At 36.2% G+C, this 19197-nt stretch overlaps 1 protein-coding gene across 4 annotated transcripts in view; it reads right to left on the reverse strand.

Annotated features, from left to right (window-relative positions):
* The window catches only part of DNAJC12 (DnaJ heat shock protein family (Hsp40) member C12), a 43496-nt gene extending 25513 nt beyond the window's left edge, over window positions 1-17983 (reverse strand). Inside the window, exons 1-2 of one of the 4 annotated variants that reach the window (XM_053888527.1) lie at window positions 17751-17983; window positions 7604-7682 (exon numbers count right to left, since the gene is read on the reverse strand). In XM_053888527.1, coding sequence (XP_053744502.1) covers window positions 7604-7682; window positions 17751-17828 — 157 coding nt within the window. In that variant the 5' untranslated portion in view covers window positions 17829-17983. The remainder of the gene's footprint in view (window positions 1-7603; window positions 7683-17750) is intronic. The other 3 variants (XM_019444310.2, XM_019444308.2, XM_019444309.2) reach the window with 3 other exon arrangements.
* Window positions 17984-19197: the final 1214 nt, after the last annotated feature.

Raw genomic sequence — 19197 nt, forward strand, 5'->3', positions numbered from 1 at the left:
TTCCTTCAGATGTCATCACAAATGCTGTCTTGTGGAGGTGGTCTTCCCTGACCAGGTTATATAAAATGCCTGTCCATTAGCCCCACTCTTTTATCTCCCTTGCCCTACTTTACTTTTCTTTATAGTACTTGTCCTTGGCCATTATGTATTTATTTGTTTATGATCTATCCCCTCTACCAGAATACAAACTCTGTGAAAACAGAGACTTTATCTGTTTTGTTCTCTGCTATATCCTTTGCATTGAAACAGCATAGCAGGTGCTCAAAAAGTATTTGTTCAATGAATCAATGAGTGAATGTTTCCTATTTTGAGGTGAATATAATGAAGATGTTATATAGTGCTATTTTCTGAGCTCCAACCACCAAAGAAATGACACATATTCTTCAAACACTTTGTGAATTAGGAACATTTTAATAGTATCAGTGGGGAAACTAATTAAATTGCTCTGATAGTGCTTAAAATACCTCATTGGAATTAGTCAAGAGTCTCTCAAACAGGTGTTGAAGCAAATGTACCATCAACACTGATGGTACTGGAAATACTGAAATACTTCTATACCCCAGGTGGTAAAGATTTGGTATTTCTGAGCCCCCATCCTCCAAACACCACCACTTTAAGTGTTCCCCCAACAACCAGACATACTTCCTGCCACAGCAGGGTCCCTCCACGACCCTACTCCAAAGCTGGACAGCACAGTACCTCACAGGTCATTTGCTACTTAATATCACCACTGGAGGTAGGAGCAACTGGTGGATTAAAGGAAAGACCCTAAAGATGGGGTTATTGAAAATTACAGGGAAATAACAAACTAATAAAAAGCATCTTGCCATAGCAGCTCACTCCAGTGAGTAATCCTTCCTGCTGCTGACGACAATTTAAATGTCCCACTGTACAAATAAGATGTCACTTTTTCCAACAGGAATAAAAAGCTCATTAAATTATCACCACAGATGCATATGCCAGTTACTACCACAGCAGTGGTTGTAAAGATTTATATATTTATCTATGAGTCACCTTTTATTTTTTTTATTTTTTTTAATGTATATTTATTTTTGGGAGAGAGACAGACAGCATGAGTGGGGAAGGGGCAAAGAGAGAGGTAGATACAGAACATGAAGCAGGCTCCAGGCTCTGAGCTGTCAGCACAGAGCCTGATGCGGGGCTCAAAGCCATGAACTGCAAGGTCATGACCTGAGCTGAAGTCGGATGCTCAACTGACTGAGTCACCCAGATGCCCCTATGAGTCACATTTTCTTTGCACATTACTGTTAACCTGTTTTACAGAGTCTCCAGAATGAAATAAGGCTGCTTGGGATTATTCTGATGTCAATGCCTTGACAACAATTGATAAGCAGAAAGCTAAAGAGACTTTATCTTTCCTGATAGGTGGCCTTTCCTCGTTCCATCCTCTCCACCACATTTAATAAAAATGAGTTTGGGTTTATATTTGCCCTTTAATATATAGCTAATCAAATGAATCACACAAGATAAACATTTACCAGTTCTGGGAAGAGAGATCTCATTTTATAAGCTTACGTGAGCAAATGATGCTGGGACCTTTGAAAGACATTCTGATTTAACTCCTAGGTCTGTTCTGAAAATACAGAAGTTCTTTTAAATTCATATTTCACAATAGAATTTGTATTATTATAGCCTCGTTTTAAATGTAGGCCACTTACAATTACTTGAAAAATAATAATAAAAATATAATATCAGAACATACCTTGAAAAAAATCTGGAGGAAAATACACGACTGTTAATAGTGTTTCTCTGCTAGGGAGAGATAAGAGAGGACTTTCACTTTCAACATTATTTATTACTGTATGTTATTTTTATTCACAGATAAAAAAGCAATAAAGAGTTTTTAAAGTAGGAAAGCATGGAGACATGAGAAGATATCAGTTAGCAAGGACAAGGAGCTCTCCTTCAAATACCCCAATGTTTTTGAAGCCTACAAATCAATAACAAAAATACCATTTCACAGATCTTTAATTCAGTCTGAAATCCCCTTCTTCAAGGTCAGAGAGAAGTTAATAAAGCATTGGCCTGGAACAGTTACTGTCACGTGTACACACAGGACTGTCATGAACACCAGCCAGGAGCGTTTGCGCTCAGTGACACAATGTCTATAGCATAACTGGTCCTGCCTACATCACCCCCACCTGAAGAGGAGAAGGGATTTCTCAAAACCTAAAAGCCTTTGATTTAGAATTAAAAAAAAGAAAGAATGAAAAGGAGAAAGATGTAACGTTTACTTACAAAAAAGAAAACTATCTCATTCTATTAAATTTTTATCTTGGAATCCTGCATTAAAAAAAAACAACAGCAACTAAAGAAAGTCCAGTGAGTCACAATTGCCAACATTCACTGAGCTATTCCTGCATGCTCAGGAATGTTAGTCTCCACATCAGGTGCATGAAGCAATAATGTTCTTAGTCTACCCATTTTTCCTATTAGAACACTGTGGCTCAAAGAGATTGTCCAAGTTCAACTAGCTCATAAGTGGGAGCTAGGAGCAATCCAGACAGACAAGATTGTGCTCCATATCTACTACTCCATCATGATAACAAATTAGTAATTAGTAATGGAAATGATTAAGACTACACTTAATGAACCAAAAAGGTGTACATACAAGTATAATGTAGTTGCTCTATAAACTTTCACCTTAATGAAATATGTTTCAAAATCTGCCTAATGTATTCTGAATTTCTGTCAAACTAAAATTCAGCACCGGATGAATTTTTGTTTAACATTTTACAATATTTTTATCAGTATTCTTAATCCTTCTTCAAGTGTATAAAGAACCACTTAAATTTTCAGAAGGTCATATTAATCTAAATTGAGTAAATGGATGCTTAAACAGACTTGAAAACAATTTCTACCCAAAGATTGAATCATCTATCAACTACAAGCCCGACAGGGGAAGATATTGATGTCTGTGTACCTTTCATTTTAAACAATATTTACAGTTCAGTGTTTCTCTGAACAAGAAGCCTTGAGGTAGCCCGTACGTGAAAATTCCCATCACTATGGTAACCAGAAATGGCAATGATTGCACAGTGATTCATCATGTACCCCAAACAGAAATTGTTTGCCAGGGACAGAGAAACAACTCAAAGCCACGCTTTATTGGAAAAGAACCCAGTTAAAGAATAACCTGGGGTGGTAGTTGTTTTTAAGTTTTTGTCAAATTTTTATACTTTTACGTCAGGGCATCTATCTTAATACTAACTCCGGTTCAAAGAGGTAATTAATATGTCTCCTAAAGAAATGTTCATGAAATTTATTCATTCACTCATTCAATAAATGATTTGCACAAAGGAGGTGTCCTCCATGGTAGGTGCTCTGCGAGGTGTGGGGCATATTACTGTGAACAAGATAGCAGGAGGCCTGCCTCACTGAGCTTTCAGTATGACTAATAAGCAAATAGGCAACAAGGAGATGGTGTGATACACGGTTTGCTGCCTGACGTACAGTGTGCTCTGGGTAACTGGGGCACACATAACTTCCCAGAGGAAATCATGACTACGCTGAAACCTGACACAAGAGCATGAGCTAACCAATCAAAACAAGGTGGAGAGGTGTGCAGGCCTCACAGGGAGCCAGACAGAGGAAGAAGCAGGCATAAAGTTCTGAAGAGTGGAAAACAAGGCATATTGAGGAATCAAGGTAGTTCTGTGTGGCTGAAACATGGGATTTTAGGCATGGTAGTAGAGAGAAAATGAAAATGGAGAGATGCAAAGGAGTCAGGAAGCACAACATGAAGGGGCTTGTACCTAAAGACCCAGCAATTACATAGAATGAACTATTGCTGCAAGTACAGAATGGGCAACTATCACAGACATAATGTAAAGCAAAAGAGTATATACTGTATGACTCCATTTATATGAAATTCAAAACTAGGCAAAACTCGTCAATGAAATAGAGATCCAAAAATGGGAGAGGATACTGACTTTGAACAGGATGTAAAAAGGGACTCCTGGGTGCCAGAAATGTTCTACATCCATCTGAGCAGCAGTTAAACTGGTAATATGTAGACAAAAATTTATCAAGTTTATACTTACAGTTTCTTCACATTGCCTTAAACAAATTGTGCCTCAATAAAAAGGGCAAAAGTCATATAACAAAAAATGGGGCACTAGGGTGGCTCAGTTGGTTGAGCACCTGACTCTTGATTTCAGTTCAGGTCATGATCTCAGGGTCGTGGGATCGAGCCCCACATCAGGCTCCATGCTGAATGTGGAGCTTGCTTGGGACTGTCTCTCTCTCTCCCTCTGCCCTTCTCCCATTCTTGTCTGCTCTCTCTCTCTCTCAAAATAATAATAATAATAATAATAATAATAATAATAATAAAATAATTTTTTCAATTTTTAAAAAGTATAACAAAAATGATTTGATATATTGGAAAATGGCCTATTTATACAAATCAAAAGGATCAATGATTTCTAGAGAAAATTAATAAAGAAACTTAAATAAAAGAAAATTGGGGCACCTGGGTGGCTAAGGTGGTTAAGCCAGTCAGTTAAGCATCCAACTTCAGCTCAGGTCATGATCTCATGGTCCGTGAGTTCAAGCCCCTGCATCAGGCTCCACGCTAGCAGTGCAAGCCTGCTTTGGATTCTCACTCTCTCCTGTCTCTCTTTGCCCCTCCCCTGCTCACACTTTCTCTCTCTCAAAGTAAATAAATAAAAACTTTAAAAAGAGATAAAGGAAAAAATTTTTTAATGAAGAGGAGTTTGGGTTTTATCATTTGTGCAATGTGGATTAAGATAGGTCTTAATCATAATATTTTCCTTATAGAAAAATCATATACATATACATACTACACACAAACCCATAATATGCACCTATAGTAAACATAATCATCTAATGTAAGACAGTATTACAGTACCTACCCTGAGGATAAAATCAAGGTAGAAATACACAAAGACTTGGGGAGCCTGGGTGGCTCAGTTGGTTGAGCGACCAACTTTGGCTCAGGTCATGATCTCATGGTTTGTGAGTTCGAGCTGACAGCTCAGAGCCTGGATCCTGCTTCCGATTCTGTGTCTCCCTCTCCTTCTGCCCCTCCCCACTCATGCTCTGTCTCTCTCTGTCTCAGAAATAAATAAACATTAAAAAAATTAAAAACAAAAGAAATACACAAAGACTTCAACTACATTGCTGAAGTTTTAAGCTAGGTGTGCATACATAGGTATTTGCTATAGTATTCTTATACCTTTTTTGTACATATTAAATATTTTATTTTTTCCATAATTAAAAAGAAATCCACTCTCTGCAGTGTGAAGCAATGAAAGGAGTGCTGTAGGGATCCAGGCATGAAATGATGGTTACTTGTCTACTCTAGGGGTTGTGAAGATGTAGGGAAAAAGACCTCCAGGAGAGACATGGAAAGTAAATCACCAGCATTTGGTAACTGAACAGATGTAGACATAAGGGAGAGCAAGGAGACAGGTTTCTGCTTGACCAATTAAATGGATGGGGTTGCCATTTATTAAGATGGGGAAACACAAAGATGAGCAAGATTTGAGAGAGGGTGAGAGGAAAACAATGAGTTCAGTTTCTGACAGGGTGACTTTGAAATGTCTCCAAACGAAGATTTCTAAGAACACTCAAAACTAGAGTCCAAAGATCAGAATGAGAACGGAGTTAAGGATAGACTGGAAAGCCATCAGCAAAGAGCTAATGACTGACACCACAGACTTGGACAAGACTCCAGGGAGAAACTGGGGTGCCTGGGTGGCTCAGTCAGTTAGGCATCTGACTTCAGCTCTCGTTGTAATCTCGCTGGTCACAAGTTCAAGCCCTACTTCAGGCTCTGTGCTGACAGCTCAGAGTGTGGAGCCTACTTCAGATTCTGTCTCCCTCTCTCTCTGCCCCTCCCCTACTTGCTCTCTTTCTCTCTCTTTCTGTCTCCAAAACAAATAAAGACATTTTTTTAAAAAAGACTCCAGAGAGAAAGTGGGGAGTTAGCCCAGAAATGAGAGTTTAGGAGGGAAATTTAAGGCAGAAGAGGAGTCACGACAGAGCCAGAAAGAGAAACCGAAGGGGTGCCTGGGTGGCTCAGTTGGTTAAGAGTCTGACTTCCACTCAGGTCATGATCTCACCACTCATGAGTTCAAGCCCCACATCAGGCTCTGTGCTGACAACTCAGAGCCTGGGGCCTGCTTCGGATTCTGTCCCTCTCTCTCTGCCCTGCCCTGCTCACACTCTGCCTTTCTCTCTAAAAAATAAATAAACATTAAAAAGAGAAAGAAAGAAAGAAAGAAAGAAAGAAAGAAAGAAAGAAAGAAAGAAAGAAAGAAAAGCCCAAGAAGTTGGAGGAAAAGTATGAGTGTGTATCTTGGTACCTAAAAGAAAGAATGTTTCAAGGAGGCCTGGTCAACAGTGCCAATTTCTGATGCAAACTCAGGGAAGATAAGACCTAAAAAAGTAAATGTTGGATTTGGCAGCCAAGAAATCTTTGATGACTATTACAAGAGCCATTTCCAAGAAAGGTGAGAGGGAAGTCAGCCTGGGATAAATTGAAAATTGGCGAAGGAAGTAGAGATATAAACTGTGGACTTCTTTTTCAGGAAGTTTGGCTCTAAAAGGAAGGAGAGAGATAAAAGAGGAGCAGGAGGGAGACAGGTTAAAGAAGGATAAATGGTATGTTTGTATTTTTTTAAATATTTATTTATTTATTGGGAAAGCGCAAACAGGGGAGGGGCAGAGAGAGAGGGACCGAGGATTTGAAGCAGGCTCTGCACTGACAGGCTGACTGCAGTGAGCCTGATGCAAGGCTTACACCCACAAACCGCGAGATCCTAACCAGAACCGAAACTAAGAGTTGGGTGCTTAACTGAGCCACCCAGGTGCCCCTGTCTGTATTATTATTTTTTTTAATGTTTATTTATTTTTGACAGAGAGAGAGAGAGAGAGAGAGAGAGACAGAGCATGAGCGGGGGAGGGGCAGAGAGAGAGGGAGACACAGAATCAGAAGCAGGCTCCAGTCTCTGGGCTGTCAGCACAGAGCCCGACATGGGGCTCGAACTCACAGACCGCGAGATCATGACCTGAGCCAAAGTCGGACACTCAACCGACTGAGCCACCCAGGTGCTCCTCCTGTCTGTATTATTTTAAGCTAAGATACACATGAGCAGTTATGTCAAAATTTATGATAAGGGAATTTAAATTATGCTAAAGAAAAAACTCAAAAGTATGAATATATTACCATATATCATATAGAGACATATTCAGTTCCCCAAAAAGAAGAAAATACATCAAGTTCTCATCAAGACAATCACCTAGTTACAAACATACTTAAGTCATGTTAACTCTCAAGAGCTGGTGAAATAAAGCATAAAGTGAACAAATTTTAAACCAGGAAGCAGCATGTTACAGCAGAAAGAAAAATGGATGAGAAATGACTACTATTGGAGAAAGGACCCTACACCATTTCCTCCCCTCGTACCATCCAATAGTGCAAAAAACATTCTTTGGCATTGAATGAAAGAATAAGTTTGAGCATAATATATAAAAGAAAATTAGGTAATTATTCAATAGCTTTTTAGATTTAGATGTTATTCATTTTTATGGGAAACAGACATTATTAAATATTTACCAGCTTTGGAGTTTTCAGGATGCTTGTCAGGGTGACATTCCAAGGCTCTGGCTTTAAATTCCGCCAGGATTTGTTCAACCTAAAACAAAAACTGATGTTAAAAATAAGGATTCCAAATTAAACGGCATAAAGAAAGAAGTTGGGCATCATTCCTTTTCAAAACATCCATGATCAACCCAACATTTATTGTGATCCTTGTATTTGTATTTTGACATTTTACTCTAAGAAATAATGCCTTGATAATGAAATTCAGAAAGCATTCAATAAAAACTTCTGTCCAAATACTGATAACAGTTTAACTTGCTACTGCATTTAGATGATAGCCCAAGACACCTGTGAGCTCAATATATTTAAATGTCACAAATGGTCAGATAGGTTTATTCTAAGAATACATAGAAGAGGTGTTCACTCATCTGAGTTCTTCAAAAGATGCTTAGTCATCATTCATTATTCAAGGATGACTGTCTAGTTTATAAATGACCCATTATAAAGTTCCCTCTTTAGGCCTTTTGCCCCCCTCTTTTTTTTTATTAAGAATTTCACAATTAAAAGGACATAATTCAAACCTCTTAATTTTGTTACCAATTAACAGTGTAGTTGGAGATTTTGATTGGGAAAAGAGAAACTTCAGCCAAACTAATATGAAGTTTGAGAGGCATTTTGATTTGATTTGATTTCACTCAGCCATCTAAACCTTATTATCACGCATAATCAATACTTGTCTTTGTTAATTGTAATTCCAATGACAGCAGCAGGAGACAACAGTGGTTATGTGGCTCCACAATATAATTTGTTTTATTTTGTTTGTTTTATAGTGTTTTTTAATTTTTATTTTAAGTAGGCTCCACACCCAACATGGGGCTCAAACTCATGACCCTGAGATCAAGAGTCACATGCTCTACTGACTGAGCCAGGCTGGTGCCCCTGATTGCTTCATTTTAAAGCCCAGTTCTGCCAGAGACTTAGGCAAGTTGTATAACTTCCATGTGCCTAGTTTCCTTATCTTTATATTACATAAATGATAAAAATAGAGCATTTAACACAAAGCCTAATTGTAGTAAGAACTTAATAATAATAGCTAAAACTAAATGTCAGTGGTTAAGTAACTTGTCTGAAATCATTTAACTAGTTACTAAAAAAGCCAAATTTTTTGTTAACTAAGAAGTTGGACTTCAAATCCAGTAATCTTTTTTTTTTAATATTCATTTATTTTTGATAGAAAGAGCATGAGCAGGGAAGGGGCAGAGACACAGGGAGACAGAGGATCTGAAGTGAGCTCTGCGCTGACAGCAGCCAGCCCCCGATGCGGGGCTTGAACTCATGAGCTGTGAGATCATGACCTGAGCCAAAGTCAGACACTCAACCAACTGAGCCACCCAGGTGCCTCTCAAATCCAATAATCTTAACCAATGGCAGAATTCTTAGGGATCTATTACCAAGTTGCATATTTACTATCCACTAATTAATGAAAGGAAAGGACCTCTTGTTTGAGAAACAAATTCTCAAGAGGCTCAGCTTAAAATTGTCATAACACTCATGGTAAAAACATAAATTTATCAGCTCCATGTCATCCTTAATCAATCCTTGAAAAAAATTTTCTTCACTTTTATAGAGCCATGCTGTAGGGAAGCCTGGCTGGCTCAATTGGAACAGCATGTGACTCTTGATCTCAGGGTTGTGAGCTCAAGCCCCACCTGGGCGTAGAGATTACTAAAAAATAAAATCTTTAAAAAATAATAATAATACAGCCAGGCTGTACTAGATAAGCATATGCATTAAATGCCCAGACTAATAACTATTCTTTTCTTTGTTAAGCATCTACTGGGAATCCAGTGGAATAACAGGAAGAGATAGATTTCCTGTTCAGAACTGTGATTAATTGTGTTTCCTCTTCCTAGGTGCTCCCTAGGAGTGACCTATAGTGACCTATAGTGACCATAGAGTGACCTATAGTGACCATCAGTCACTATAAACTGCTTATATAACAAAGAAAATGAGACTGAGACTTGTCTTTAAATTTTAAAATACTAAAAATTCTAAAGATTCTAGTAGTAGTAGTAAGCATTTTTAATTAAGCTACTTATGAATTTCATAATCTCTCTTTGAAGATACTTATATCAATACAGAACAAAAAGTAAAAGTTCCTTTACCCCTCAACCCCCCAGAATAACAGGTTTCACCCTTCAAGATACATTTTTTACACACTTATACACATATTTATGTATATATGTATTGGAGGACTTTAATAAGATAAATGGATAAAATTATACATATCTATCAAAGGTAGGAAATTCGGAGGGTTTTTTTGTTGTTTTATTTTTTCATTTTTATCCCTTTAAGAAACATTCTAGTATAAGTCCATGGAAGCAAATGTACTAAAATGGTTAATTCTCAATAATGCTAATGTATGTGATTGTTAGTTTCTCATTTATATTTTCTTTACATTGCCAAATTAATATTTAAAAAAATTAAGAATAGTCCATATCTGCCTTTCATTACTTTTTATAGTTTTAGTGTCACAAAATTTATTACAAATCTCCTAGGTAGGCTGGTTCTGGGTAAACTAACTGGTAAGCAGGTTAGTTTGTCTTGGGAATGTTCCATTTATCTCCTGGCATCCCCACCCCATGTGCTCATGCCAAGTGGGAGTCCATGGACAAATGAGGCCCTCCATGTCAAGGTCCACTGAATCCTGTTTTCCTGATCCAATGTTCAATGGTCTGGAAAACTGCCTATTATGCTAGCCAATAAACATACAAACAAATGTTCAACTTTACTCATAATCAAATAAATCAAAACATCTAAGGCATGATAATGACCAGTGTCATTGAGGGTACAAAGAAATGAACATTCTCATACTCTCTTGGGGAGGATGCAAATTTCCTGAAAATAGATATATACAGAGATCTATCTATCTATCTACCTAGATATCAAAGAGTGATAGAATTGGAGATATTTATGTATATGTATATATACATAAAAGTGTATAATTTTTTTTACTCTTTGATATAACAATTCCAATTATAGAAATTTTATAGAAATTTGTCTAAGGAGATAGTCAGAGGTGGGAAAATTATTTAGTTATAACAAGGTTCAATGAATAAAATGTTATAAATTTTAAACAAAACCTTATGTGTCCAGTAATAAGATATTAAAGTTAACTGAAATATTTCTTAGGCTCAGATATGTTACAGTCATTAAAAAAATCATCTTGTAGGGACACCTGGGTGACTCAGTTGGTTAAGCATCTGACTCTTTTTTTTTAATTTTTTTTAACATTTATTTATTTTTTTGAGATAGAGACAGAGCATGAACGGGGAAGGGTCAGAGAGAGAGGGAGACACAGGATCTGAAACAGGCTCCAGGCCTTGAGCTTTCGGCACAGAGCCCGATGCGGGGCTCAAACTCACAGACCATGAGATCATGACCTGAGCCGAAGTCGGACGCTCAACTGACTGAGCCACCCAGGCGCTCCAAGCAGCTGACTCTTGATCTTAGCTCAGGTCATGATCTCATGGTTGGTGAGATTGAGCACCACATCAGGCTCTGGGCTAATGGCTCAGAGCCTGCTTTGGATTCTCTCTGTCCCTCTCTCTCTACCCCTCTCCTGCTCATATTCTCTCTCTCTCTCTCTCTCTCAATCTCTCTCAAAAAATAGATAAATAAACTTTAAAAACTCATCTTGTAGTAGAAGACTTTTAATAATCTGAGAAAAATTATATAATATAGTTCTATGAAGAAATGTAAACTACAAAGCATTATATGAGGCATAAAACCATAATGTTTTACCTTAAAAAGGATTATAATATATATATGTATACATATATAATAACAATAATAATAGCTAAGATTTATTAAGACTTATTATATGCCAAGCACTGTTCTAAGCACTGTGCATATAGCATCTCATTTAATTCCCACAACTCTGTGAGGTGGGTACTGTTATTATTCCCATTCTACAGATTAAGAAGTCAATACACAGAAAAGTTAAGTGGTTTTCCCAAGGCCATAGGGCTGGTAAGTAGCAGAGCCAGTATTTGAACTCAGGCAGTCTGACTCCATACACATATAGACATGCACAATGTAAATATTAACGCATATATGCATGTATTTACATAACACATAAATACAGCATATGTGTATACACGCACACATACTCCCAGATTTTAAGCATCTAAGCTAATATTTTTCTCCATGTTCTCTTCATACCCCACATCTTCTTATTGAAAGTATATTAGTTTTTATGGAGCACCCAGTGGCTCAGTCAGTTGAGCATCCAACTTCAGCTCACAGTTTGTGAGTTCAAGTCCCATGTCAGGCTCTGCATTGACAGCTCAGAGCCTGGAGCCTGCTTTGGACTCTGTGTCTCCCTCTCTCTGCCCCTTCTCCATTCACTCTCTCTGTCTCTGTCTCTGTCTCAAAACTAAAGAAACATTAAATTTTTTTTAAAAAAAATATTAGTTTTAGAAATTAAACTTTAAAACTTAAAAACTTATCTTTTCCACAGCCTATTAGCACAATATTTTGATCTGTGTCAGCAAATACTCCAGTGTGCAATAGGCACTAATCTGGTTCCCACTTGGATGAATCTTCTCCAGCTTTCTCTGGCCACACAAATGCTTTCTGTCTCTCCCTCTATGTGTCTAAATTTTGACCTAGTCTGATCATTTCAAGCATCATCTCTTCTCTGAAATCTTTTCAGATAGTCTTCCTGTAATTTCTGTAGCACTTACCAACAATACCACATAGCACAGTCCTTATTTTTTCTCTATTTCCTTTGTATTAGTTTGGCTCCTCAGCTGGATGCCAAGGTTCTTATACAATTTCTCACCTTTTTGTTTTGTTTTCTTTTACCCCCATCACTTCTAGTACTGGCCCAATGCCAAGTGTTGAATAAATAGTTGATTATAGACTAACAGATGTTCTTTAACACGATTATAGCATAATAGAAGCTTTCTGAAAATTGTGATTTATTCATTAAAAGGATGAACTGATTCTAGTGATGGAAATTCATATGCTATAGAAAAGAGAAGACTCATCTTAATAAGTGGGTGAATTAGTATCCATCATTTCAGTTAACTTAGTGTGAAACTGGATTTTTCCCTGATATAAAACTCCAAACGTTAGCAATATTCCCAAAATAAATTCAGTGAGATCATCCTACATCATTGTAATCAAATGATAATCAAAACATAAGCTATAGAAATAATATGAGCCACAAAATATATAATGGTAGTGTTGTGTTATAACCCATAAAATACAGTAACTATTAATCCATAGTGACAAAAGTAGTTGAATAAATAAATAAATGTGGGATAAAGGGTATATTTTCTCTACAGAAGAATTCCAAGTAATAAATGTAAAGTGAATAAAGAAAATAGAAAGTTACCATTTGGCAAATACCATCGTAGTAACTGTTACAGGCAAGATACACCAAAAGATGCTAAAATCAGCCAGTGAAAGTCTGAAGTGGAACACTATAGCCTCAAAGAATCTTCACCAAAAATATTTTTTAATTACCAAAGGGAAAATAGTAACCCTACAGTGGAAAAACCTGGCAGAAGAAACCTGAAAAACACAACCTTAACTATGTGTTTGGATCATTAGGACATATTGACATCCCGTACCCAGATATGACACACTGAAAAAGGTACAATATCACTTCAGCAGTATTCTTTCCAAAAACACATAACCTCAGCCTAATCAGGAGAAAACCTGAGACAAACCAAAACGGAGGGACATTCTACAAAATAACTGCCCATTACTTTTCAAAGTGTCCAAGTCATGAAAAAAAAGGAAGGTATGAGAAATTGTCATTGTGAAGGAAACTCAGGGAACAAGACCCCTAAGTGTAATAATGGATTCTAGCTTGGATCTTGAAAGAGAAAAAAGACATTAGTAGAAACACTGATGAAATTAGAATGAGACCTATCCTTTAGATCAGAGGTTGAATAACTCTAGCCCAAAGGACATATCTGGCTTGCCACCAGTTTGTTTTGTTTTGTTTTTTAAATAAAATTGTATGGGAAGACAGCCTTCGTCATTCATTTACATATTATCTATGGCTACTTTCTTGCAATGGCAGAATTGAATAGTTGTGCTAGAGTCCTGCAAACTCTAAAATGTTTGCTGTCTCAGGGTCAGCACCTAGGAGAAACAAGCAGGATGCCTAGGTTTAAGGAGGTAGCCTTACTCTCATAGACTTTTGCACTTGCACAATCCTGAGAGTTAGTGCCTCCTTAAATTTTGTATCCCAAGTGCTCTGCTTGCCTCACCCTAGTCCTGACTTGGTCTGTCTGGCCCCTTACAAAAAAAAAAAAAAAAAAAAAAAAAGCTTGCTGGCCCCTGGTTGAGTTAATACTATTGTGCCAATGCTAATTTTCTGATTTGTATAATTTTACTATGCGTGATAATTGTAAATACAATGTTAACATTAAGGGGAGCGGGATGAAGTGTATACATGAACTCTGTGTTATTTTTGCAATTTTTCTTTAAGTCAAAAATTATTCAAACAGGTGGAGCACAGAGGATTTTTAGAGCAGTGAAACTACTCTGTATGGTAAATGTCATTATACATTTGTCCAAACCTATAAAATGTACAAACCCAAGAGTGAACCATAATGCAAACTATGGACTTCGGGTGATTATATCAGTGTAGGTTCACCAGTTGTAGCACGTGTACCATCCTAGTGGAGATGTTGATAACAGAGAGGCTAGGCATTAGTGAAGGGAAGGAAGTATATGGAAAAGCTCTATACTTTCCACTCAATTTTGCTATGTATCTAAAACTGCTTTTAAAAAGTCTGTTAAGAGGCACCTCGGTGGCTCAGTTGGGTGAGTGTCCAACTTCAGACCATGATCTCACAGTTCCTGAGTTCCAGCCCCACATCAGGCTCACTGCTATTAGGGCAGGGCCCGCCTTAGATCCTCTATCCCCGCCCCCCCCCAACCCTTTAGACAGAATTGTCTAAATTTACAAAGTTCCAAGTGTCCAGTATTATTGTGAGGCCAAAACAACACCACAACTTATTATGTGCCAGGCACTATTCTAAGTCTTTATTTAGCATGTCTCATTTAATCCCCACAACACCTCTATGAGGTGGGTACTATAATTATTACCCCCATTTGCAGATTAGGAAACAAAGGCATAGAAAAAAATTAAGTCACTTCCCCAAGGTCACACAGCTCGTAAATGGTAAGATTTAAACCCAGGTGGTCTGAAGTCAATAAGGAAGAGAACTGGAAACAAAAAATAGATGTCTCCATTTATCAAGTTTATGCTCAATTTTCAAGACTGTGAAATCTTAAAATCAGGATGCCTTCTTATCATTACTACTGAAATGGTGACCAAATACCAAAAAATCAAATAAAATATACATCAAGGAGATATCTTATTTGATATACATCCTAGTTTGTGGTGTATGCATTCATAAAGACTTTAGAAGATTTCATAACATGTGTCTTTTGTGTAAAATCTGATGCAGGGCGAAAAAGCTGATTAACTTGGAATCAATCTGCAATAAATGTTTTTGAAATGAGGGTATGTTGTTTTCTACTGAACAGAGCAGAAATCCTCCTATGGTTTATATATGTCATTTCATTAATTTTCAACACAAGCTTTAAATTGTAAGAACTATATATTGAGGGTCTCAGTTTATTAAGCAGCCGTCTCTCAATTTTGGCTCAAATCATGATCTTGCGGTTTGTGAGATCAAGCCCCCGGTCAGGCTGTATGCTGACAGTGAAGAGCCTGCTTGAGATTCTCTCCCTCCCTCTCTGCCCTACCCTGCTCTCTCTCTCTCTCTCAAAATAAATAAATAAACTTTTAAATAAATAAACAAACAAATAAATAAATAAATTGTAACAACTATATACTAAAGCAAAAGAATTTTGTGTGTGGCTCAACTCAGTTGTTATAAATAGAATCAACATATTAAGTCGCTTTGAAATTATAACTGCTAAATTGCTTCTTTTTTTTTTTTTAAGTGGGGCCCATGCCCAATGTAGAACTTGAACTCATGACCCTGAGACCAAGAGTCTTCTATTCTACCAACTAAGACAGCTAGGTGCTCCTAAATGCTTTTGAGTATGAACATTTCTGGTCAATTTTTTAAAGCATCAAATCAAGGAATATTTGAAGCAAAAGAAAACCATCCAATACAAATCAATAAAGGAAATGTCACACTAAATACTTAAAAAAATGTAATTGAAATATTTTTAAATGGGAAAGATATATATGAAAAGAGGGAAAAGATACATATAAAAAGGATTGACAAAATTGTGACAGATCATTTCATTTTAAATAAATGATTGTAATTTAAACATCTATGGCAGGGACAGAATCAGTAATGAAAGAATTGCAAGACAATGCTTTTATTCTCCTTTTCATACATGCCACAGTACATACAGAGAAGTATGACTATAACTGGTAACAAAAGGGCTGACTATAATGAAAGGACACTGTTATAAACATTATAAATAATATGAACTTTTTTTTTAAGTCTTTTCAAAACCAATGCTCTTTCTCCTTCAAAGACTGAGTAAACAATCACATAACTATAAAAGACTGACTAATCAGGTCTAGACATTTATTATGGGAATAGAACAACCTTTACCTCATAACTTAGCATGACAACATTTTTGTAAAATCTAAATTGTGAAGCTTATCAAGTTAAGTGATGTTCCTTTGATTTTAAAAATCTCCTTCAAAAATTATTTGGCAATAGCATAATTCATAATAAAGATAGTAAAAATGGTAATAAGCTTTCTTAATTGCTGTAAGTAAATCACCACCAAATAAACAAGAATAACATATTATCCTAAAGGGAAATATGCAACTAAAAGAGTGTTATAATCTGGGGTGTGGTGTGTGTGTGTGTGTGTGTGTGTGTGTGTGTGTGTGTGTTTAACTACAAGATACTTAAGATGACTTCCTCAGTGTGATGAAGATAGAGATTTTAATCCTTTGTGTCCAAGGTCACATTCTATTTTCCAAACAAAATTAAGCACATATTATTACTAAACTACAGCCTTATGAAACAAAGATAAATAGAAAAATATTTTGCTTGAAAATATTAATATTAATAGCTATGTTTTAGTAATAAAACATTTTAGTAACTATTATATAAAATATAAGATAATATACTCAATAATATAATTGAAATATACTTCATATTCATCTCAATAGTATTTAAAACATTGGAAAACTAGGAATCAATGAAATACTTAACAATAAGAAAATAATCAATTGTGATACAACAATAAAATGAAATATGCAACATTAAACTACATATGAAGAGTGTTTAATGGCATGGACAAATCCTTGTTATAATGTTAGCGGGTAAAAAGCAGGAATCAACAAGTAAATATATAATATCTTCCCAAACATATTTCTAAATATATATATATATAGGAAAAAGACTGAAGTTTAATATACTGAACATTAATAGTATTATCCTTGGGAGATAATTATATCTTGGGAGATAGAATTATAAATGAGTTTTCCATAATTTTTTAATATATGAAATTTAGAGTTTTCCATAATTTTAAAAACTTTTACAACCTTCATCATTGTCTATGTGGCCCTTTAAAAACATTATTTCATTGTAGATCAAGTGAACAACTATAGAGTTTTCACATGTTTGGTTTCAGAAGCCACCCTTTTAAGTAATTTTTAAGTTAAGATGTTAACATAAAAGGATATTTTTGGTCTATATAATTTAACTGCTCATATAAGAGTACATATTTTAATAAAATATTTTAAAATCACTAATTACCAGAAAATTACATTTCATCTCAATTATAGTATAAATTACCATAGTAAAGATACAGCTTATGTGTTCTGTAAAACACTGCCAACAGCATTACAATAAAATTTCAAATATATATTTTTAGTATATTTGAAATAGAGTCTATGGCCATGTGCCCAAATACACATATTCAATCAGAAACATCTGTAAAATCACAAAAGGACACTACTCCAGTAAAGATCTAGGATTTAAATCCCTAACTTTCTCTAAGCCAAACGTACTTTAAAGTAATGTAAGATTAGGTTTTTAGGCAATGTGACTAAAAGTTCAAAGTTAAAACCTTAAATAAAAACTTGAAAACCTGTTGTGAAAAAGAACAGCATTATCCACTGTCTTACCGAAGATAGTTCATCACATCCCAGTAACATGTAGTAATCTTCAGTATCTTCTGACCTGTAATTTAGTATTGCATCCATTTCAATTACTAAATCAGCTTTTCTTCCCTGTGAAACAAGAGACAGAATAAGCTGTGCATTAACAGGAAAAGCCTTTTTAAGTCTGGTTTTCAGCAGCACGTTCCAAACAGCAATAACCAGATTTAAGGCTGGCCACAGTCCATATAACAGATGTCATCCTAGACCTTTGTAAACTCTACCTTTCATTGGCTGTTGGCAGAAGAAAAAAGAATAAGTCATGTGCCTAACTGTTGCAGTGCTGCCTGGGATGTGTAGTTTCAGTTTATGTAAGTAATGCACACGAACCATTCCCTTCATAGGTTGGCAAAAACTGTTCATTTTTACGTACTCCCCAAATTAGCCATTTCTCCATCGCCTGTATATTTTTTACCTTTTTCTTTTTTTTTTTTTTTAAGAAATAGAAGAAACGTTGAAGCAATGTAATAAAAATCTTAGAATGTGTTAAATCTGAGTAGTGGGCATTTTTCTGAGTGCTTAGAATACTTCATAATTTTTCAAACAGTCTAAGAGTAGAAGGAAATAGACTAGGAGAGCACATTTTCAATCATTTGATAATTTACTCATTAAACAAGTATTTATTGAGAATCTATTTTATGTCCAGCACAGTTGTAGGAAATGGTGTGGTAAATAAGTCTCAGTTCTCAAAGAGCTTACATTCTGATGGAGGGAGATAGACAAGAAACATGCAAATAAACAAGATCAATTAAAATAGTGATTTATGGGGTGCCTGAGTGACTCAGTTGGTTAAGCATCCGACTTCAGCTCAGGAGCGATGTCACATTTCATGGGTTTGAGCCCCAGGTCAGGCTCTGTGCTCACAGCTCAGAGCCTGGAGCCTGCCTTGGATTCTGTGCCTCCCTCTCTCCTTGCCCCTCCCCTGCTCACGCTATGTCTCTCACTCTCTCAAAAATAAATAAACATTAAAAAAAAATTAACAGTGATCTATACTATGAAGGAAATAAAACAGGACAGTGAGAAGTAGAACTGTATGATGACCACGTTTGATTCACTGTGCTATCATTCCTGAGCTGGCTGTCCAGACTCAGGAGGTATCTAGCCTAGGGTGAGTTCAGGGAGTCTGTGTTTCAGCTCACTGTGGTCCTAGGATATGCAGGTCAGTCTAGGATTTAGAGAAGAAGGTCAGTGGTCACAGATACAACATTTTAACCACCTTAACCCTTTAAACATTACCACCTTGAAAAAAGAAACATTTTCACTGAGCTCACCTAACACATTTTTTTAAGGTTTATTTTGGAAATGAAATAAAGCACTAAAGCACCATTTTACAATTCCTTCATTATATATCCTCTCTTGCTAAAATTTCTGTATGGAATTTTAAAATAAAGTATAGGTTGCTTGGGTGGCTCAG

This window comes from Panthera pardus, unplaced genomic scaffold (assembly GCF_024362965.1).
Source record: "Panthera pardus isolate Hobbes unplaced genomic scaffold, ASM2436296v1 HiC_scaffold_22, whole genome shotgun sequence".
Taxonomy (NCBI): Eukaryota; Metazoa; Chordata; class Mammalia; order Carnivora; family Felidae; genus Panthera; species Panthera pardus.